The sequence below is a fragment of the Plasmodium relictum genome, assembly GCF_900005765.1.
Source record: "Plasmodium relictum strain SGS1 genome assembly, chromosome: 11".
Lineage (NCBI taxonomy): Eukaryota > Apicomplexa > Aconoidasida > Haemosporida > Plasmodiidae > Plasmodium > Plasmodium relictum.
This window is the reverse complement of record NC_041689.1, coordinates 1,175,311-1,199,904: the sequence shown is the minus strand read 5'-3', so window position 1 is coordinate 1,199,904 and position 24,594 is coordinate 1,175,311. Positions and strand designations below refer to the sequence as shown.

At 17.7% G+C, this 24,594-nt stretch overlaps 6 protein-coding genes across 6 annotated transcripts; 4 read left to right on the top strand and 2 right to left on the bottom strand.

Moving 5' to 3' along the window:
* Positions 1-1,285: 1,285 nt before the first annotated feature.
* PRELSG_1131100 (conserved Plasmodium protein, unknown function) lies at positions 1,286-5,161 on the top strand (the record flags this gene model as incomplete). The annotated part of the gene is made up of 1 exon (XM_028677591.1): positions 1,286-5,161. The coding sequence occupies one exon, from the start codon at positions 1,286-1,288 to the stop codon at positions 5,159-5,161; it is 3,876 nt and encodes a 1,291-aa protein (XP_028533964.1).
* A 903-nt stretch (positions 5,162-6,064) lies between these two features.
* On the bottom strand, positions 6,065-7,189 carry TOM40 (mitochondrial import receptor subunit TOM40, putative; the record flags this gene model as incomplete). The annotated part of the gene is made up of 1 exon (XM_028677589.1): positions 6,065-7,189. The coding sequence occupies one exon, from the start codon at positions 7,187-7,189 to the stop codon at positions 6,065-6,067; it is 1,125 nt and encodes a 374-aa protein (XP_028533963.1).
* A 2,737-nt stretch (positions 7,190-9,926) lies between these two features.
* Positions 9,927-14,140, top strand: PRELSG_1130900 (AP-2 complex subunit alpha, putative; the record flags this gene model as incomplete). The annotated part of the gene is made up of 7 exons (XM_028677588.1): positions 9,927-12,268; positions 12,473-12,970; positions 13,083-13,251; positions 13,433-13,633; positions 13,726-13,767; positions 13,909-13,967; positions 14,053-14,140. The coding sequence occupies 7 exons, from the start codon at positions 9,927-9,929 to the stop codon at positions 14,138-14,140; spliced, it is 3,399 nt and encodes a 1,132-aa protein (XP_028533962.1).
* Positions 14,141-16,321: 2,181 nt separating this feature from the next.
* PRELSG_1130800 (conserved Plasmodium protein, unknown function) lies at positions 16,322-18,150 on the top strand (the record flags this gene model as incomplete). Its single annotated transcript, XM_028677587.1, has 4 exons — positions 16,322-16,429; positions 16,629-17,031; positions 17,142-17,900; positions 18,074-18,150. The coding sequence occupies 4 exons, from the start codon at positions 16,322-16,324 to the stop codon at positions 18,148-18,150; spliced, it is 1,347 nt and encodes a 448-aa protein (XP_028533961.1).
* A 1,287-nt stretch (positions 18,151-19,437) lies between these two features.
* On the top strand, positions 19,438-20,397 carry PRELSG_1130700 (conserved Plasmodium protein, unknown function; the record flags this gene model as incomplete). The annotated part of the gene is made up of 3 exons (XM_028677586.1): positions 19,438-19,548; positions 19,684-19,863; positions 20,269-20,397. 3 exons carry the CDS (start codon positions 19,438-19,440, stop codon positions 20,395-20,397), a joined length of 420 nt encoding a protein of 139 aa, XP_028533960.1.
* Positions 20,398-23,320: 2,923 nt separating this feature from the next.
* H2A (histone H2A, putative) lies at positions 23,321-23,722 on the bottom strand (the record flags this gene model as incomplete). Its single annotated transcript, XM_028677585.1, has 1 exon — positions 23,321-23,722. The coding sequence occupies one exon, from the start codon at positions 23,720-23,722 to the stop codon at positions 23,321-23,323; it is 402 nt and encodes a 133-aa protein (XP_028533959.1).
* Positions 23,723-24,594: the final 872 nt, after the last annotated feature.

The window sequence follows — 24,594 nt, the reverse complement described above, 5'->3', positions numbered from 1 at the left end:
ATACTGCAACCAAAAAAATACTAGCGAAAAATTTTGGGGGAATATAAATTGTTAAATTAAAAAAAAAAAAAAAAAAATGAAGATTAAGAATTAAAAGTAAAAATATATTCAAAGAAAAGTTCTTTGTAAGTTTACAAAGAATTATTAGTGTTCAAAATAAAATGAAATGTAGAAAAAGTTATATAAAAAATATATTTTTAGAAAAGAAATATTTGTATTAATGTAGTACTTAAATTATTAAATTTTATATTAAATATTTTCTATTATTAATTTTTTTTTTTCTTCTTTAATTCATTAATTTTAAATTATATTTTTTCTTTTATTATACTATATATTTTTTTTTTTTTTCATTGGATTATAAAAATTTTATATTATTCAAAAATTAATTATGAATATAAAAAAAAAAAAATGTTTTTTCATTATTTTATTTTATAAAGATAAAAATTTCTATTTTTTGGAAAAGTAGAAATTTTTGCAAAAAAAAAAAAAAAAAAAGAAAAAAATACTTTTAAAAAGTATTAAAAATAAATCAGAAATATTTAAGGGAATGATTTTTTTTCTTATTTGTCTTAGAGAAAATTACATATTTAGATAAATCAAAAAAAAAAAAAAAGGTATACATATGTGAATTAACCTTATATATATCATGTTTTTTTTAAAAAAAATTTTTTTTTGTCTGTATTTTTCTTAAAGTTCTATTAATAAATAGCTTTGTATGTTTCTTACTAGTATTCGGTTTTTGGTATTTTTATTATTATTATTATTTCAATTTTAAATGAAAGAATAATACAAAAAAGAAATAAAAAGTGTGTAATTGTACAACTTTATTCGATTTAAATATAAATATTAAATATCTTTAAAAAAAAAATATAAAAAATGTATTCGTGTTGTAACAAATTATTTTTTAAAATATTTTTTTATGCAAAAATTATAAGCTAATTTTTTATTTATTTTTAAATTTTTGGAAAAATTGTTTTAAAAAAAAAGTATTTATATATATATACATATATATTTTTTTTTTATAATTAATATTAAAATGTAAAAAGCAAATGTATAAAAAAAAAAGGTATATATATTTATTAAATATTATGTAAAAAATCAAGATGAGAAAAAATTATAAAATGATATTGTTATTGATAAATAATAATGTTACTTAAATAACAAAAATATAATTTTTTTTATAAATTGTGTATTAATAACAAAAGAAATTAATATTTTTTACAAATGCATTTTATTATCTTATAATTTGTTTTATTCATATTATAAAAATATATAGCCTTTTAATATGTTTACAAAAAGAAAAATAATAAAAAAAAACATAAAAAAGAATTTAGAAGATAATTTTAATTGTGATAATAATAAAAATTCTGATTTAGGATGTAATGAAGAAGATGGAGAATCAGAAAATGTACGAGTAAACTATAAAGAAAAGTATGCGTTAAGCAAAAAGAACGACTTTGATTGTGAAGTTAATAACAATATAGGAATAGAGAAAAAAGAAAAAGTAAAAGAAAATGAAAAAAAGGAAGTACTTATTAATCATAACAAAACTATGATAGAGGAAGAATCATTTAATAAAAAGAATGAAAAAAATGTATCTAATTTTTTAGATAATAAGAATAACGAAAAAAAAGAAAAAAAAAAGTTAAGTAGTATAGAAAGAAAAAAAAAAGAAGAAATAAGTAGGGTAAATAAAATGAATACTAGCTTTCATATATACAGTGAAGATGATTCTGATAGCTACATAACGATTAAAAGGAAAAAAAAAATTAGAAATAGTATTCAAAATTCCCTAATTTCATTGAATAATACTGATGAAAAAAAAAACTTAATAGAACCCCATAAAAATTATTCAATAGGAAATAATGATTCAAGTAAATCATTCAATGAAGAAGGTGAATCGAGGTATGCATATGTAAGTAGAGAAAAACACTTATATAATAAAGATTATGTCAAACATAACAAGGAAATCAGTTCACACTCATATAAAAAATGTAATATGAAAAATAAAATAAGCATAAATAACGATAATTATATATATGAAATTGACAATAATAATAGCAGTAATAATAATATTTGTGCTAGTTATACTCTTGGTAACAATTTAAAATTGAATGATAATAGTAGCGATGATATTAATTATAAAAGAAATATTTTTGATTTGACTGATAATTATATTAACAATATTTATGCAAAAAATAGCAGTGATTCTTTAACATACGAGTTAATGGAAGATGATTCATATTTTAGTGAAATAAATAAAAATGATTTTAAGAAAGATACTGAATCAAATAGTTTAATTTATAATTTATCATATATGCCAAATTCAAAGAAAGAAGAAATGAATGATGATAATAGAATAGGGAATATATTTATGAATGAGGAAAATTTCAATTGCGAAAATGTAATGATAAATTTTGAAGATGAAAAAGATGATATGGAAAATGAAGAAGAAAGGAAATTAATTGAAGAAATAAAATTAAAAAAGAAAATATTAAGAAAAAAGCAAGAGATTAATGATAACGGTAATATATTTAATGATGATTACATTTCTAATTTCTCAAATAAAAAAAAAAATAATATTAATGTGAATGAAATAGGAAATATTTTATTAGAAGATGATCTAGAAGTGGAAGATATATATAATTATGAAACAGTGAATGAAATGAAAAACAGACTTTTAATAAAAAAGAATAAAAATGACGAAATAAAAAATTTATATGAAGAAATAAATACTGAAAAAGATTATAAATTTTTAACATTAAAAAAAGATGAAATCAAAATCAATGAGTCTTATGAAAATTATGATATATATGAAGAAGAAAGAATTAATAAAATTGTTGATAATAAATTTCTTACAGAATTAAAAAAAAATTCTGAATTTTCTTATGAATTACAAAAAAATGGGATTAGCACAGAGTTTAATTCATATAATTCATCAAATGTAAATTCTTTTCATATTTCTTCATATAAAAATGATAATTCCACTATTCAGAATAAAATATTAGATTATAAATATAATGGAAAAAACGATTTGAATATAAAAAACATGAAAAAAGAACCAAATGAAGATAGTATGTCTTTTTCTTGTGTTGAAGATAAGGAAGATTTTGTAAATAGTGATATATACAATAACCAAAATAAAATTTTATTTGAAAAAATTAAAAACGCATTTGAAGAAAAAGCGGTTTGTAATTTAGAAATTATTAAAATGAATGATTATATACGAGAACTATTTGATGAATATAAAAGCAAAACAGAAGAATATAATAGAATAAGAGATTTGGAAAATAGAAATAAAAGCGAATTCGACGTACTTAAAAGTATATGTAAAAAGAGAAAAAAAGAAATAATTATATGCACTATTTTTGGTGAATTTTTACAAATTATAATTAATCTTATTTTTGAAAAATCTAAATGTGTTGATTCTGCTTTAAACGCTTTATATAAATTAGAACAATGCTTTCACCTAGTTTATCATAATTTAAAATTGTACTTATATAAAGAATATTATGAAAAGTCTAAGCTAACATTTATAAATGAATATATCTTTAATTCAAAATATTATAGAAATAAAAAAGAAAAAACAAAATGCAATCAATTAAAGAATCTAATAGAAGGGAGAATGATTAAAAATTGTGTAAAATATAATAATATTTCATCTTTTGATGAATCTATAGTGGACAAAATAAACGATCATCAAAATTTTAATGACCTTTCAGTTCTTTATATGTTTGATGGATTTTCAAGTAATTATTCAACTGATTCTTCTTTGAGTGAATATGATGAAATAGAAAAAGTAAAAAAAGAGATAGAAGAAAACAATAATGAAAAAACTGAAGATATGAAAAAAATAGAAAGAGACAAATTAGAAAAACAAAAATATTTTCAAACTTTAAAAATGAGGCAATTAAAAGAAAAATTTTTAATAAAGATTAATAGCATATTCGAAAATGTGAACAATTTTTTTTTAAATTTTAAAAATGTTATAAAATATTTCTATTTATTAAAACTTTACAACTGTGAATTTTATAAAAATTACAATTGTTCGAATTGTTTTGATAGTATTTTTTTTTTTTTTGTAAAATGTGAATTATTGTATTGGGATCCACTTTATCAATTTTCATTGAAAAAAAAAAAAAAAATGAAAATCCTAAATTATTACGAAAAAGAAATAAAAGAAAATATATGTAAAAAAAGCAATATAAATAATTATGAAGGTAAAACTTACATAAATGAACATTTTGGAAATATATGTGACGAACAAAATGATTTCAATTTATATTCTACACATACTTCTGATAATAGTAATAGTAACAATAGTGGCATAAATGAAGGTGATAATGAAAATAGCAAGTCTCCAAATTCAGAAAGTGATTTTTCCTTAAGTAGTTCTATATATAGTAATGAAGAAGATTTTTGTGAAGAAAATAATCAGAAAGAAAAGAAGGAAAATAATATAAATGATAAAAAAATGTTTTCTTCCTTTTTTAAAAATGAGAAATTTCAAAGAACAAAATATAAACTTAAGAAAAAATTTTTTCATAATCCTAATGTAAAATCATTTGCTTGGTACAAACTCATAGATCAATTGATAATGATTTACGATAGTCTTAGTGAAAAAGAAATTATGGAAAAACTATATTACCATATTTATAATAAAAAGGTGTATGAACTGATAGAAGTATGGAATCCTTTTTCATTGAAACAAAGTTTTAATTTACACGTAATTATTAAGGATTTTATTTTATATAATTCTGATAGAAAAATATTGATTGATAAAATAAAAGATAAAATCAATATATATATAACTACATTTTTACAATGCTATAAAAATATATGTAATTTAAAAAAGAAAAATATTTTTTTAATGAGGTGTTTAAAAATTTTAAAGTCTATAAAAAATGTTGTTTCACTATTATGTGATAAAGAGTTATTTGATCTAGTTAAGAAAATATATTATGATTTTGTTTTACCCAATTATGAACATTCTAATAAATTTCATAATTTAATACTATCTACTATAGTTCATATAATACACTCTTTAAATAGTCTAACGGATGACCAATTTAATAATGAGATCTCTAATATTTTAGATAAGGATAGTAAAAGATTAAATTCAGGTTATTTTGATTATGAAAAATTAAATATGTATAATTAATGTGCAATGGAGGTAATATTTTAAGATAAGTATACATATATTTGTGTTTTTTTTTTTTTTTTTCTTATTTCCATAATAATTAATACTAGCTAAAAGGATCCACACACATATAAAAGATTAAAAACAATGTATTAATATCAATAAACAGTACCGCTTATGAATTAATTTATTTGAATTTTTTTTTTATTTTTTATAAGATTGATTAAATTAAAATTTCTATATATATATATATATATATATATTTTTTAGTGTTTTAAAAAAATTTATATATTTGTTAAAATTTTTCTATGAGAGCTTCAATACTCTATTTAGTTAAAAAGTAAACAAATATTATTAATGAAAAACATAAAAAAAATTAAAATTTTGTCTTCTTTTTACTTTTTCAAAAAATATATGTTTCCTTAAAATTAAGGATTTAAATAACTTTCATTTTCATAAAACTAATAGTATATATTATTTTTAAAAGTAATATTTCTTTTATGTAATAATATAATATTTTAATAACTTTATCTTCATCATTAATATATTTCTTAAATAGTAATTAAAAATAAATAAACTTGTCTGGAATTAAAGAGTCATCTCTTTTTTATATTATATGTCAAAGTATTTGCTGTTCATGTATAAAAAAAAAAAAAAAAATATTAAAAGCTTAAAATAAATAAAGTATTAAAAAGAACTAAATATATATATATATATATGTATATATTTTAAAAATTACAAATATATATATTTAGCATCAATGCATTATATAAAAAATTTATATATATATATCTATTTTTATATATTCAAATAAAATATTATAAATTATAAATACATATTTAATGATACATAACTTTAAAATTCTAAAAATTTATTTCTGTATGACTTTGTTCATAATTTTTTTTTTTTTTCCATTAAGTCTTTTTATGAAGGTTGTTGCTGAGGTTGCTCTTGTGAAGGTGAAATGTGCATCATAAATCCAAATTTGTATTCATTATTTAAATAATCAATATATCCACTAACCCCGAAACCAGAATAATCTTGAGTAAATACTGAAATTTTGCCACTTGTATCAATTGTACCTTGAACTTTTGCATGTCTAAAAGAATAATCCCAGCCAAGTCTCATAGCTGATTCTTTCGTCTGTGGTGTTAGTTCAAGCTCTGTTCCTAATGATAAACGATCTGATACTTTTTTAGCATACTGAATTTTATATAAATGGGTTTGATTTAACATAAATTCTGGTGATTTAAAATTTGGTTGTCTTATCATTTGAAATGTTATAACATTATTTTTATGATTATATCGCAATCCAAAAGATCCAATAGAAGCACAATTTGATGCTATATATGTTAAATCAACACCTGCTTGAAATTTTTTTGTTAATAACTGCGTATAAGATGCATTAAATATCCATGCTCCTTGCCATATTGTTTTGAAATTATATGTGTATACTGGTTTATTTACTTCTAATGACATTTCATACATATTTCTTGTATCATTTTTTGCATATGTATTAAAGTTTAATTTGCAATCTATATTAGAATTAATTTTTTTACAAAATCTACCATTTACGCTACCATCTATATTTATTCTACTTATCATTAATAAACTATTATCACTATTTGTAAAATTAGCTCCAAATTGATATAAATAACCAATATCTCTTAAACTAGTTCCCAAAAATAATGTATGTGTTGACTGCAAATATTTATTTACGTTTTTATCAACTTCAAAACGAAATCCATCAAAATTATCTTGTGTTGTTATAAATTTATATTCTTTATTTAAATTTTCAAATAGCAGTGCATTAGATGAATCAAAATTATTTGCGTAAGGTAGAAAATTCTGCTCTTTTAATTTTTCTTCTTCTGTTTTTTTTAATGAATCATTTTTTAGTTCGCTCAACGATTCTATGTTTGGAGTTTCTTCCGTTTTTTCTTTTAAAGTTTCTTCATTTTGCTTTTTAAATATACCAAATAAAGAATTACTCTCTGTATATGCTACATTTTGTCTTAGCAGTTTTTTAAAAATATTCGTTATCTCCATAATATTTTTTATAATTCTATTCTTATTACATACAGAAAAAGAAAATATAATTATATATATACATATACGTATGAATTTTTGAATATTCTTATAAATGAAAGAATATTTAAATGGCTTCTATTATGCCTATCAAATGATATATAATAAATTAATTAAAAAACGAAATTTCTCTTTATATGAAAGTATCTTTATATTTATTAAAAATTTAAATTACAATTAATAAAAATAGTATAAAAAAAAAAAAAAAAAGTTAAAGAATTTTAAAAGTGTTTAATTTTTTTTTTTTTTTTAAATTTATATTCATACATACTTATGAAAATAGAATTTTTATTTGATAATATATTTTATTATGAATTTATTTATTTTATATCATCATTCTGTTGTACAAAAATATGATGTGGGAATATTTTTTCATCAAAAAATATAAATTTAAAAACATATAAAATTGAAATGTATATCAAGAGTAAATAATTTTTAAAAATTTTAAATATTTAAAAAGTGCAAATAAATAAATATATATATGTATAATTTTTTTTTTTAAATTTATTTATAGAAATTAATATATTTTTTTGAAGTATGCTCAAATCAACGGCTATGAAAAAAAAATATATAAACTTACGTATACTAATATATGTATTTATATATATGAATATTCATATACTTTATTTTTCATTATTTTGTATATATTTTTCTAATTCTTCTCTTTTCTTTTTTTTTTTTTTTTTATATTCAAATTTGATTTATAGCATTTAAAATTACTAATAGTTTATTTATTTATTTTTTTCTTATATATTCAGAAAAAAAAATTTATTTTAAATATTTAAAAATTTACAGAATTGTAACTACGGAGTGTTATTCTATATCAAAATTTAATTATTCGTATACTTTATTCTAAAAATAATATAAAATTCTTTTTAAGGAAAGCTCATTTGATATAAACATTTATAATAGAGCACCTCTTATTTTTTAATTATATTCTTATTATATATATACAACCTATTTAGAAGATATATTTCTTTTTTTTGATTCCATTTGATTTCTTTTAAAGTAAATATATAAATGATTTACTTACTAATGTATGCGTCATTCATTTTTTTTAATAAATTATTAATACATTTTATTATTCTCATATAATTCTCAAAAACAAAAAAAGTAATTAAAAAGAGGAATGCTTTCCAAAAAGCAGGTTGCTGATGTTTTTTATTTTACACATATTTTCAATCACATTTTATAAATAATATATAATTTTTTTTTTTTGTTAATTAAAAAATAATGTATAATTAATTATTAAAATGCAAAATTTTTGTTCAGATAAATACAAGTTAGGCCATTCTTAATAAAAATAATATCAAACTAAAGACAAATAAAAAAATTAGTTCTAAATAATAAAAAAAAGAAATGTTTTTTTAATTATTAAATTTTTATGTTGTAAATATATAAATTTTTTATATTAATTTCTTCTTTTTTTAGTTTTTTTAATTTTTGTTTTTTAATATTATATTTTTAGTTATCTGTTTATAACATACATAAAATTTAGAGGATTCATTAAAAAATAAAAAATAGAATAATAAACAGGAAATTTAAGTTATTTTTTCTTTATTCTATTTTATTTTATTATATATATATTTTTACTTTTTTTTCTAAAAAAAAAATTATGTTGGTGCAAAATTCTCAGCTGTGTAAATGTACATTTTTTTTTTTCTCAATGAAATTAAATTTCATAAATTTTAATTTCATGTACAAAAAAATATAAATATATAACGCCTAGATATTACTAAAATAAGTAATTTAAATAAAGTGCATATAAATAAAATTATATAAAATATTTTGTATATATCTGTAAAAAATCTAAAAATAAAAAATTTTGCAATTTTTCATTTCTTTTTTCATATCTAATAGAATATTGTTTTAAATAATATTTATATATAAATATTTATATTTTCTTTATATCTAAGAACATTGAAATTTCTCCTTTTTCTTTTAATATAATTTAAAACTATTGGAAATATAGAATTAAACCAATTTATAAAAAAATTGAAATATTTTTGAATTTTTTTTAATACTCAAAATTTTTCCTTCAAGGAATTTTTTTTGTTTATAACTGTTATTGATAAATACAATATATATTGTTTATAATATATACGAATATTTTCCCTATATCTTTTATTCGTTTTATATCTATATTATTTTTTTAATTTCTATTTAATTTAGAAAAATTCAATAGTACATATAATTTTTGTGTGCATAAAATAAAATTGTGGTAAAATATAATAAGTATGCATATATGTTGATATAAGAGAAAAGAAAAAAAAAGATAACTCGTATAGAGATATGAAAATTTCATCCCATTTAAAAAAAAGAGCATGTATATATATACATGGAAACAAATGCTAAGTGTATTTTTATAATTTTGTTATATATATATATATATATATATATATATATATATATATATATATATTTAATTTTTAATTGTTGCATTGATGTTAAATTTAAAATAGTTTTATAAAAATAGTAAGAATAGTAATTAAAAAAAAAAAGAGTTGTATCTATAATCATATTTTACAGATATGTTTATATTAATATCCCAAATGAAATAATTTTTTTTTTAAGTTAAATAAATGATTTTTATATGTAACGAAAAAAAATTTTTTTTTTTGTCTATTATGCATATATATTTATAAAAATTAAATATACTTAATAATAATGCTTTAATAAAAAAAAAAAATTATCCAAAATGATTAAGCATAGTATAAAAGGTTTGTACTATTTTATTGATGAAGTAAGAAATTGTAAAAGCAAAGAAGATGAAGAAAGAAAAGTATTGCAAGAAATAGTGAAAATAAAAAAAAAATTTAATGAAAAGAATATAACTAATTATAAGAGAAAGAAGTATATATGGAAGTTGATTTATTGTCATATATTAGGATATGGTATTTCCTTATCATATTTAGATATAATAAAATTAATAAGTAGTAACAATTTTAGTGACAAATATTGTGGTTACACAGCTTTATCATTATTAATTGATGAAAATAATGAAATGCTTAATATGATGGTAAGCACAATCAAATCGGACATTAAAAATAGTGACGAAAAGATAAATTTTCTAGCCTTACATTTTATATGTCATAAAATTAATAGTCTTATTGTAGAAAATTTATATGAAGATATATTACATATAGTAACTTCTAATTATATTTATAAACCTCATATAAGAAGAAAAGCTTTTTTATGTTTAGCAAATATTTATAAAAAGAGACATGATTTGCTACTAAAAAAAAAAACTGATTTAGAGATTTTTAAGTTTCTTGATCAAAATTTAAATGAAGTAAATTTTTATAATGTGTATGCTTATTTAAATCTAATTTATGTTATTATATTAGTCTTTCAAAAATACGAATCGTTATATTATTATAAAAAGAAAGAAGAAGAAAAAAAAAGAAACAATATTGATGGAGATGATGATTTTTGTAAAAGAGAAGAATTCAAAATAGATAATCATTCAAGTAGCTTAAGTAAACGTATATCTTTAAATATAAAAAATGATCTGAAAAAAAAAAGCAAGTCAAATTCATATTTAAATGAACAAAATTTTTTTTATAATGATTTAAAAAAGGTTGATAAAATTTTAGAGATAGAATCAGAGTGTACATTTAATATTGAGGATATAGATTTTTATGAGATAAAAAAATATATAAATAAATATATTCACTTTATATTAAGTATAATATATTTAATTTTAGATGAAAATTTAAAAATAGATGAGGGTTTTTATTACAATAAAGTTAGATACCCTTTTTTATTAATAAAATGTTTGCAAATGTTACAATTATACGATGTTCAAAAATTATCACAAGCTACTATTAATAATATAAATGATATATTATATAAAATTATATCCAAACCATATAGAAAATTACAAGGAAAAATAAATAGTGAAAATGATGTTCTGAATAGTAGTAGTAAAAATATATTCAGAAAAGGATTTTCAAAAAATAATCCGTATGTAAATAATAAAAAAAGTAAAGAAGCTTTAAGAAATGAAAAAAGTACTTTGTATATTGAATATGGAGTAATATATGAGTGTTCTAACTTATTTAATTTTTTAGATGATAAAATAGAAGATAGAAATAAAGACATAATTATATGTTTAATAACATCTTTTGATACAAAAAAGTCCAATATCAATTATGTAATTTTAAATAGCTTATCAAAGTTAAAAATAAATTTAAAAATATATACTATGTTAGAAACTCATATAATGCATCTAATTAATTTATTAAATAGTGATGATATTACAATTAAATTACAAACATTTAATATCCTATTTAATATGTGTAACCATAATAATTGGAAATTATTAATTAATGTATTTCTAAAACATTTGCCTTTTATTGATCCATATATACAAAATGAAATAATTATAAAAATCTCTATATTAGCAGAAAGGTTTTCACCAGACCTATCATGGTATATTGATGTTATATTTAAAATTATTGAAATTACACATAAATCAATATTTCAAGAAGTATGGTTTAGATTAGTTCAAATTATAACTGGTTTTGTAGAAAATGAGAAGAATAGTAAGTTTCCTAAGAAAGAAAGTAATTTAGATAAAAATAAAGAAGAACAAAAAATTCAATCCTATGCAGCTATGAAATGTTATAAATATTTATCTGATAATATTACAAAAATAGAATTGCTTATTGACTTATGTTCGTATATCATCGGATCTTTTGGTTATTTAATTAAAGATAAAGTTCCAATTAAAGATCAACTAAAAATTTTAAAAAAATATTTCTCTTTCACATCACCAAATACAAAATGTGTTATTTTAATGGCTATCATGAAATTAGTTTTTTATGATAATAGACTTATGACAAGTGTTAAAAAAATTTTAAATAATTGTATTAATCATTCAGATTTGGAATTGCAAACTAGAGCTTGTGAATTTTTAAATTTATGTAATTTAAATAATTTAAATATGCTAAATTATTTATTGAAAAATATGCCTTTATATAATATTAAAAAAATTCATGAAAATTTTCTTATTAAACGATTACTGGAAACCAACAAGTAATATTCAATAAAAATTTTTTATTTATTCCAAATTATATTAATGGAATATACTTTTGATAAATAAAATATATATATATGTATTCCATTTTTAATTTCATATATGAAATATTATATAATTATTATATTATTTTATATAGTAATCTTTAACTGGTTAATAATATAATTTATGTTTTTATTTTTTTCCCTTTTTTTTTTTTGTAGACATGCAGTTATTGATTTTAATGAAAAAGACAATTTTCTTAAATTTGAAAAATACAATGATAAAAAACAATCAGGAAAATATGATAAAGTGTATAGTAATAGTAATAATGAAAGTTCTAGTGATCATTCAAATAGTAAACTAACATCTAATTCATCAGAGGAAAATTATGATAAAAAAAAAACTCGGAATTCTACAAATACGTCTTCAGAAAATACTAAAAAAACATCAAGTATATCAAGCTTATCAAGTTTGTCAAGTAATAAATCAGAAAATTCTAATAAAAGTGCAGATGATAACGAAAAATTATTTAAGATTTTATGTTTACAAAAGGCAACCAATGTAAATGACCTATGGTTTAACTCATGTTTATTAGAAAAATCCTTATTTTTTAAAAACAATACTATATCTATTTTGGTTAAACAAAAATATCAAGAAAATAAGGGAATAATTATTTTTTATATAAAAAACATTTCTAAAGATGTTATTAACTTGAGTAGGTATATCACTACACAGTATTGATATAAAGAAATTAAAAAAATTTTATCCATATAAAATGTTTATTTTGAAATAAATATATATATATATGTATTTTTTTTTTTTTTTTCTTAGTATTAATATAGAAAAATGTGAACAAATAAGTATAAGAGAACAAAAAGATGTAAATAATGAAAAAATAGATAGTGACGACATATATATTTATAAAATTATTATTACAATATCTAATATTTTTTACAATATTCCCAATATTTATTTTAATATTATTGTACCTAATTCACCGGTAAGAAAAAAATTATATGCATATATATATATATGTGTATGACGAAGAAAATTAAAATAATAGTAACAATAAAAGATTTGTAGTGATATAGGAAATTCCAATAGAAATAATAGATAAAAAAATATTTTAAATAATTATACATAAACAGTTAATTTTCTATATTTTATTTTATTTTTTATAGGCGTTAAGTTTTACTTCTAAGCTTCCCATTTTAATTACAAGGTTTATTAAGGAAAATAAAATGAATGAAGTTACTTTTAAAAATTATTGGAAAGCACTTACACAAGTTAATAATGAAGATATTATAACGGGCGTACCAAAATTCTCAAAAAAAATTTTTTTAAATTATTTAATTAATGCTTTTAATTTCTACATTTTAAAAGTAATGAAAAAAAAAGAAGAAAATGCACATAAAAAAGTTGTTTAAAAAAAAAAACCATATATATATAATATATATATATTTTTTTTTTATAGATTGGAATGCTTATGTGCGCATCAGGATACATACACTTTCCCGTAATTTTATAATAATAAAAATATACAAAAAAAAAAAAAAAAATACAAATAAAAACAAATCATTATACTTTCTTATGATTATAAATATTTTAAAATTTTATATTAAAAAAATATTTTTGCAAATATTTTTTTTTCAATTAGGGTGTTGAAAGAGAAAACAAAATCTTAATCTTAGTAAAGATACGATATGAAATAAAAGGGTAATTTTGTAAAATTTATTAATGTTCAAATTTTTTTTTTAGTATTTCCCTTAAAATTATAAATATATATATTAATTTTGTTCAGGTGCCAAATATCAGTTGTAACGAGTGTGAAGCATTTAAATAATTATCTTAACAAAATATTTGAAATTTATCTTATAAAAAATAAATAAAATTTTTTTGTTTCTTAGAAATTAAACTTTTAAGTTTTTTAAATTATTTTAAATTGATAATTAAAATTCTTATTTTATTATTATTGTTGGTTTACTTATTTTTTGTCATTCTTTTTAAGAATAATTTTTTAATGCAACTTTTAAATGCTATCTATTTTTATAAAAGTATAATAATATATATTTCTACTTTTTAGTTCTATTTTTATCAATCTTGAATATGTATCTACTTTTTTTTTTTATTTAAAAAAAAAAAGAAAAAACAATGCATAAAGAATATTATTTCTATTATATTTTGTTCGTCGTTATTTAATTTTTTTTCACCACCTACACAACAATGTTCCTTTTTTTTTTTAATTCATTTGTAATATTTTATTAAGAATTAAAAAAAAATTGTAATTTATAAAATTTTAATCTATTGTATTTTACACATGTAATATTTTGAATTATTAATATACTTAAAAAAAAAAATATTAAATAACGTAAATTGTGAATTAACAGAGTATTTTCATTAGTTTTTAAAGTAGAACAATATTACTTTTTAAAGTCTCTTATTATTTTAAATAATTCTTCCGTATTCTTATATAAGTTAAGGAATATTTAGCTAAATAGAACTTATAGAAAGTAAATTTATTTGCTTGCAAGTTTAAACTAAATAATTCAATAAATGATCATACATATATTTAAAAAAGAATATTTAAAATTACAATTTAATTTTCCTCTCAATATTTAAAAAAAAAAAAAATATAAACGTGCAATTAAAAATAAACATAAATGCACAAAAAATATTTTCGTACTAATACAAATTGATTTATAAATAGGAATTTTCTGATAAAATAAAGAAAAAATATATTTTATTAAAAAATGTAATTAGTAGTACCTATTTTTAAAATAAAAAATTATCAATGAAAAGTAGGACATACAAGTTCAGTAGTTAAAAAAAAAAAAAAATATACATAAATATAAATAAATATATGCACGATTATTATTTTTGTGTGAATTACATGTTACAGTTTTTTTTTTTTTTTTTTTTTTTTTCAGTTCAAAAGAGTTACTAATTTATATATTTTATTTTATTTTTTTTTTTTTTTATATTATTTTATCTCAATTTATCTTATATTTTAAATTATTGTATATCCATTTTTATTCTTATCTTTATTTTATTTTTATATTTTTTTTTCTTATTCCATATATATTCTTACAAATTATTTTTAATACATAAAATTTTTGAATTTTATAAAAATAAATTTTTTTTTTTCTTTAAAACTATAAATTAAAATATGATCGCAAAATACGTATATTTCTGCTTTCTATGAATTTTGTTTTATTGAGCACTTATTTATATAGTAAAATAAAAAAATATATAGAAAATTGTTTTTTATTGGCAATCATAAAAATATTTTTAATCGTTTTCATGTGATCTATATGTTTAATGTAGAATTTTTTGTTTTTCTTGTTAAATATCTTTTTTTTTTTTTTTTTTTTTGAAGGACTATAAATATTGCAATATAAAATAGTGAGGTTATTTTTTGAAGTATTTTGTGAAATGACAAAAACATGTTTATGTAATATTTTTTTTTTTCTAAATATTAATTTTTTATTTATATGTACATCTAATTATTTTATATTATTTTATTTTTTTTGTGTTATATTAAACAAATATAGAAAATAAATTTATATTTATATGTTTATGCTTATATAATATGTTTCTATATTCTTCTATTACATATTTCTTTTTTCTTAATATAATTTTTTATATTTTGTTAATTATAGTAAATTTTTTTTCATTAGTAAAAAGATTAAATGTAAAAATATCTATGAAATTAATTTAATATTATGTTACAAATAATAAAAGAAATATACATATATATTAATGCATATGCATGTATGCTTGTATTCATATAAATAACTACAAATATTTATTCATCATAAATTAAATAATTAATATTACAATTTGAAATTATAAAATATATTTATGTATTTTTTTTTTTTTCTTCTTAACAGATGAATTTTTTCATGAACAATATTAATATCTCTATATATTTTGCATTTAGTTCATGCTCATAACTTCTCATTAAAATTATCCATGCATTTCAGACATTTAGAATTATTTCAGTGAAATATCGACATTTTAGATAAAGAAGGTTTTTCTTATTATTTTTGAACTCTTATTTTTAATAGAAAATGACTGAAGCCGAAAAAATCAAAGAAGTAGAGAAGCCAGATTTTGATGCCTACAACGAAAAATTAGCGAGTATATCTGAATCAATTGATGAAATTAAAAAAAAAATTGTAAGATATAAAAAGAAAAAAAAAAATATAAAAGTATATATGCTATGTGAATATTAAGTATAGTTTTTGCATTTAAAGAAAAATAATTATTTTATAAATATTTCTTAACTATTCCCCATAAAAAAAAGTATAAGTAGTGATATTTATGTAAATTACATTCATTTTTATTATTTTTCTTCTTTTTTTTTTTTTTTTTTAGGACAATTTGCAGAAGGAAATTAAAGTAGCCAGTAAAGCAAAGGAGGAATTTAATAAAAAGAAAAAAGATATAATAACCAAAATTGATTCTTTCCAAAATGAAATAGACAAATTAGAAAATGAGCGTAGAAATATATTAGATGATATTGAAAAAAAGCAAAAACATAAAAAGGAGTTAAAATTTAATGCCCAGAATATAAAAAAACAAATAGGATTTGAAAATGAAGAAGATATAGAGAAAAAAATTAAGGAAATAGAAAATAAGTTAATGACTTCAACTATTTCAATTAAAGAAGAAAAATTATTAATTAATCAAATTCAAGCATTAAATAAAAACAAGCCTCTTTTATCATCATATAGTAAAATAGAAAGTGAAGCTAACAAATATGATGATGAAGCTATTTGTATGAAAATAAAAATGAAAATTATTGTTTTTTTTTTTTTTTTAATATATTTTAATTCATTATATTCAATGCTATTCAATTATATGCTTTTTATAATTTTTTTTTTTTAGTACCACTAAAGAGTAGGATGGATTCCATTAGAGAACAGATAAATAAATTAAGAAATGAAAAAAAGGTTGAAAGAAATAAATTAAAAGAATTACAAAACAGTTTTCAAGAAAAAAATAACAAATTAAACGAACTTAACAATTTACGAGATAACTATTCAAAAAAAATGAATCACTATTTTATGGAAAGGAGAAATATTACTGTAGAAATGGAGAAAAAAAGGCAACAGTATAGAAATTATAAGTTAAATTTGTTACAAGCTAAGCAACAAAAACTTAAAGAAGAAAGAGAAAGAAAAAACCTAGAATTAGAAAAACAATCATTAGAAAAGGAAATGGAAGATATTGATCTCTTACCATACAGAGAAGAATTAGCATTAATAGAAAATATGCTAGTATACTTAAAAAAAATTCAAGAAGAAGTGAAAATTGAAGAATCAAAAAAACAGAATAATTTATTAAAAAAAGTTAATGGAGAAATTGAATCAATAGATAATAAGGAAGAGAACAATATAAACACTAAGGGAAAAAATGAAAACAAAAAGACAAAAAACAAAAAGGATAAACAAAAATTATTTAAATTAGACATGAACATTTTATGTTACTTTGTAACTGCTGGAATAAATCCACCTGTCAGCTTTGAAGAGGTTGATTCATGCATTGAGAAATTAAATGAGAAAAAAGAAATGTATGAAAAAAAAAGAGATGAAAGTGTAAAAAATGTTGAATCTAGAAGAACAGATTTATCAAATAAAATAAAAGGTTAGTATTAATATCTACATAAACATATATATTTATAAAATATTTTTTATAAAAATAATTTATTTATTTTGAACTTAATATTTAATTTACCCATAAGTATATGTTGCATTTCATTAAAAAAAATTATTATATTTTTATTTTAATTTATAATTTTTTCTTTTTTTACCTTATAGAAATTGATGAAAAATTATCTTCATATAAGCCACAGGAGAATTCAAAAGGTAGCAAGGCAAATAAAATTAAGGCTTGAGTTTTATTTTGAAAATAAATTTTTTATTTATGAGAGTTATTTATAATTATATATATATTTTTTTTGTTTTTTAATATAAAATTTTCTCTTTTTTTTTTGAAAAAAATGTTTTGTTCATTAAGTGTTTAATAATAATTATTATAAAGCATTAAAAATAAAAGTTATTTATAATTCTATTTAACACATTCCATTTATATTTTAACATATCTCCAGTTATTTAAACAACAAATATTATGTTTATAAAAATATATCATTTTATAAATTATTCTTTTATTATTTTATTCTCCTTTTTCATTTTAAAAAATGTATTTTTCTTTTTTTTTATAAATAGATCAGTATTGTATATATATATATATATATATTTATACAAAAAAATTAATATGTACTCATAATTAAAAAATAGCATTTTTTTATTAGGATGTAACTTTAAAAATATTTATAATATGAAAAAAAATTAAGTAAAATATTATTTTAAATAGTATATATTTTTTTAAAAAATAATGTATTTTGACAATTTTTCTTATTTTTTAAAATGATAAATATACCTTAATCACAATTTTATAAAATTATGTAAATTGTAACTTGAAAAGACAACCTTTTTTATATGAAGACTTGTATATGGTGCATTTTATTTCTTCTTTATGTACAGAAAACTAAAAATTAAGTAACGTTTTATTAATAATAGTTTAATAAATATGTGCAATAATAATTTGTTCTACTATTTAAAACAGTTTTTTTTTCATAAGCAACGCAAAAAAAAAAAAAAAATAGAAAAAACAGAAAAATATAAATAGTCACATTCAGATAATTTTTAATATTTTTGTTCATAAAATCATCAATGTTTTATTTTTTAAAGATAATGCTTAAATGAGCTAAATTTATAAATTTTATGATTTTTAATTTTCAGTATAAGGGCAATTTTTTTTTAAATTTAAATAAAAAAGAAATTAAACTTAAATAAAAAAAGAATATTTATAATAGGATATTTTCTTTAATTATTATAAAAAGTATGAAAATTTTATTTAGAAACTTTTTATGTAAATGAAAAAAAAAATTTTTTTTTTGTGTGTGCTAAAGAAAAAAATATACATATACATAAAAAATTGTCAATATATTAAATTTTTTTTATTTTAATATTAATATGGAAATTTTCAGAAAAATTTCTAATGAAGGAACAAAATATAAAGAAAAAATACAAATCATAGAGAAGAAAAAATGAATCAATAAATCCTTCACTTTGACACAATTATTGGTATATTTTTTTTTTATAATTTTTTTTTATTTAAAATGGATCAATCTTATAGAAAATTAAGAACAGTTGAACTACAGAAAAGGAAAGTAACTCAATCGAAAAACGTATCTAATTTAACAGAAAGAAAATTAGGAAATGTTTATGCAGTATGTAAAAAAAAAAAATTAAATAAATATATATACACATAAGTACATTTGCATAAATTACTCAAATCTGTTTGAAAATATTTTTTTTTTTTAAATTTTTGTATGTTTATTTTATTAATCTTCCTTTTTTTAAAGCCAAAAGACTTTGATGAAGATTCGACAATAGTTGTTTGTAATTTTCCACAAAATACTACAATAAATGAATGTAAAAATTTTATGCAATGGATAGGTCCAGTAATAAAAGTTGAGAAAATATCCTCTTTTATGCAAGAAAATAATTATCTTGTTGTTTTTTGTAACCCTTATTATGCAAAAGTAATATGATTATGAAATGCTTCGATAAAGAAATCAATGAATTAACAATTATTTTTTTATGTTATTTAATATTTGGTCTTTTATCTTAAAAATATTTTAAGTTTTATCTCTTTTCATATATATATTATTCATTAAATTTTTTTTAAATTAATTTTTTTAAATTTTTATGTTATGTTTACAAAAATATGCACAAATTACTTCAGTACATATTTTTATATTTTTTTAATCAAAAAAAGCATTAATAACATATTTTTTTGACAAAATTGTAATTTTATTATCATTTCTATTAAATAATTTATTTATTATAATTATATGAAAGAATGTTTATTACATTTTTTATTATGAAGCACTAATTTTTGATCATAGTAACTGTTATTATCTCCTTATATCTTTTTTTTTTCCTAGGTTGCTTTAGAAATTCCACTATTATATGAAAATAAGGTAAAACTTTTTACAAGAGCAGTTGAAAAAAGAGAAACAATTTGGAAAAATATTAATGATATGATTTCAACAAATATAAATTTTTTTTCATAATAAATAAAAAATAAACATAACTTGCTTTTTAAAATTTCTTTGTAAAGAAAAAACATTTTTTCAAAAATACAATTATTCGGAATTCATATATATATATATATATTTTAACACTTCCTAATATATATATTTAAACATTTCTCCATATATATATATATATTTTATCACTTCCTAATTATATACATATTTTTTATTTTTTACTTAAAAATTTTGCAATATTTTTTTAAGTTAATGTCCTTTTTGTTTTTGTACACTTTAAATCTTATAATATATTTTTAATTGAGAATTAAATACATTCTCATATTAATTTAATCATTCTATATATAACAGAATAAAAGCCATATTTTTAATTTTTTCTTTTAGCCATTTTTCTTATAATTTTTTTTTATTTCCACTATTTTATATTATTTCTTTATTCTTTTATATATATGTTCTGTATTTTTTATTTTTTTTTTATTTTATGTAGTTTTAATAATAATGTTTTAACTTAAATGTTCCATTTAGGAAATTATTTGGAAGTGTTAGTTTAAAATTTTTTTTAATAACTGATAAAATTTTAAGGCTCAGTTAAAAAAAAATTACTGAATAAAGATTTCTAATAAAATAACTTTACAACTATGTAATTTTATCAATCTTCTATTTTTATTGTTATATAAAATTTTTTTACATTGACTTTTAACCTTTACTGTATTTGTATTTTGAATTTAGCCTTTTTCTAACGGATAATAAATTACAATATGGTTCTCATTTTATATTAGTGTGAATTTTTATTATACATATTAAATTACTTTTTAATAAATAGATATATAAATTACAAAAGTTAAAGAATAAGAAAAAAGAAAGATGCTAATTTATTTTTGTTATATATAATTAATATTCTTTCGTATAAATTAAAATAAAATAAAGATTAATTATTTACATTTAAGGATTTTATTATTCACTTAATTTAATCTTTTTATCTTTCTATATGAACTTAATATATTACAAAAACAAAGAAATTTTTTTGTGCTCCTTTACGTTTATACAATTAAACTCAAATTAGACAAAAAAAAAAAAAAATTAATATAGTAGTTATTTGTAAATATAACGAATTAAATCCATAAATATATCTTCTATTTTTAATTTTCTATTATATAATATTTAAAAAAAATAAGAAATAAGTAAATTAAAAGTAATTCGAATATTTTATATGGACAGTATCAAATGTGTTCTTAATATGTAAAAAAAAAAAAATTTTGAACTTCATAATGTATTTAGCTGTAGATATATATATATATAACTTTTTAGTGAATATATTTTATTAATTTTATGGTTAAAAGTTTATTTACAACAAGCAATGTAACTTGTTTTCTTTAATTCATTTATTTAGAAATTATGTTTCAATAATTTTAATCAGAAACATTTAACATTCCCATTTTATTATACAAATGTATGCTATTTATATTTTTATTAATGCTTTCATTTTGTGATTGTTTTTTTCGTAATATATTGTAAATATATAAAAAAAATGAACAAATATTTTGAAAAATAAAAAAATTAGGAACTTTTACAACATTAATTTATATGTTAAACACTAAAAATTTATAATATTACATTCATTTTTTATAAAATTACGAACTATTTACTCTCATTAAGTATAAATTTATTTACTTCATAGGCATTTTATAAATAAATGTATATTATCTTTTTTTTTAATTTATATTTTTTTGTTTGGATCACAGAAGGGGCTTAAGCAATTATGAAATGTTCATTAAATTTTGATAAGTTTTTGTTTTATTAATAAAAGATAAAGGAAAAGCCCACATAAATATATGATATAACGAATTTCTAAGTGACTTTATATGAAAAATATGAAATAGAAATTTTTTAATTGATACTTTATGTGATTCTTGGTTTATACGTAAAGGTGATTTATTAAATATTTAATTATTTTGGGTTAAAACTTTATAAAATCTTATGCTTTAAAAAAAATGAAAAATCTTATTATTTTTTCTTTTTTTATTAAAAAGTAACGAAAAATAATAAAAAATATTTTTTGCCAAAAAAAGCTGTCTGATTGCAGAATATTTTACTAATGTTTCATATTGAATAATAAATATACATAAATATTTGCTTCCATCTTAATTCATAAGAAAATAAAACACAATAGTATATATAGAGAGAAAAAGAAGATATGAATAGTTTCATTTTATATATTTAAATTACAGAAATTTTTTTTGTATTCCTTAATTTATGTATGCCATTGAGGATACTACCATTAATACTTTAATATTTCATATGTTAAGAATATATTAAGAGATGGTAATATTTTAATATAATAGAATACCTTATAACTATGAATATACGCTCATTGTTTCTACTTGGCATATTTAAAAATGAAATATGAATCACGTAAGTTATATATATTTATTTATAAGCAGATAAATTGATCAAAATGAAAAAATGACATTGTTTTAAGAAACATGTTTTTAAAAAAAAAAAATTGAAATAACTAAAAAGAAATCAATTTATTTTTAATGGCTTCTAGTGAAACCTTATGTATTTAGTTTACAGTTAATAAAAAATATGTAATTAATAAATTATTTCATATTTTCTATTTTTAATAATCTCATTTTCTTCTCATTTTGAGAAAAAAAAAAAAAGAAAAATAGAAAATAAAAAATAATTAAACATTAATAAAGCGAATAGGGAAAAAACTTATAAAAAAAATAAACAAAAAAAAATGATTTTTTTTAAATCCTTCATTTTTTTTTTTTTCTTATACTTTTCACATAAATAAAAATGATTATACATTTTTTTTTAATATGAAGTCATTTCATTTTTTTTTTGTCATCTTTTTTATATTTTTATATTTTTTTTTTTTTTATCTTATATATATATGTATAAATTTATATATATCAGCAAAATGCATTAAATATTATAAAATTTAATATTCTTGATTAGCTGTACCACCAGTTTTAACTTGTGTTTTCTTTGGTAATAAAACATTGTGAATATTTGGCAAAACACCTCCAGAAGCAAATGTAACACCTGCTAAAAATTTGTTCAATTCTTCATCATTTCTTACAGCCAATTGTATGTGCCTTGGTGTTATTCTTGACTTTTTATTATCTCTTGCTGCATTGCCTGCTAATTCTAAAATTTCTGCGCATAAGTATTCTAGAACTGCTGCTAAATAAACAGGCGCTCCTGCTCCTACTCTTTTTGCATATTTGCCCTTTTTAAGATATCTTCCAATTCTTCCAACTGGGAATTGAAGTCCTGCTTTAGCAGAATTTGAAGTTCCCTTTACAGCTTTTTTTCTACCAGTTTTTCCTTTTGCTGACATTTTTAAATATTAATTTTTAATTTAAATAAAAAATTGCTTTTTCAAAATGATATAAAATGAATTCGTTATTTTTATAAAATATATTTAAAATTTATTACAATTTTTTATAATGTTTAAAATATTTAAAAAAAAAAAAAAAATCGAAAAAATAATAATAATAAAAAAAAAAAAAAAAAAATTTTTTTAATCAATTTAAATGCTGCATGAAATAATTTTGTCTTCACAAAAAAAAAAAAAAAAATATATGTGCAACAAAATTACATTCATGTGAGCAAGAAAAAAAAAAAAAAAAAAAAATATTGCGAATTAGTATATATTTTTAGATTTTAAATAAATTTATATATAAAAATACATATTTTTACAAAAATCATGCAATTTTATTAAACATAAAAATGGTTGATTACCGTGTATTTTTCTTTTATATATTCCATTAATTGACTCAAAATTGATGTAATGCAAATATATATAAAAAGATGTGTGCATAATTTTTTTTAAAATACTACATAGTTTAATAAAAATAATTATTCACGTGTATATAAATATTTGCAATTATATATATAATTATATATTATTATACATATGTTCATATATAATACATTTTTAGTGCACAATTTACATAGAATTTACTCATTAAAAAAAAAAAAAGAGTTAAATATAAAATATTAGAAATACGATATATATTTATTTATATTTATTAAAATAATGGGTTATCACTCATATAAGAATATGCACTAAATATTTTTTATATAAAATAATTTGAAATACTAAAAATGCTTTATACATATATATATATATTATATATAATATATATATATATACTTATGAATTTTGCGTATTTGTATATTAAGAATTATAAGATTTTATGTGAATTT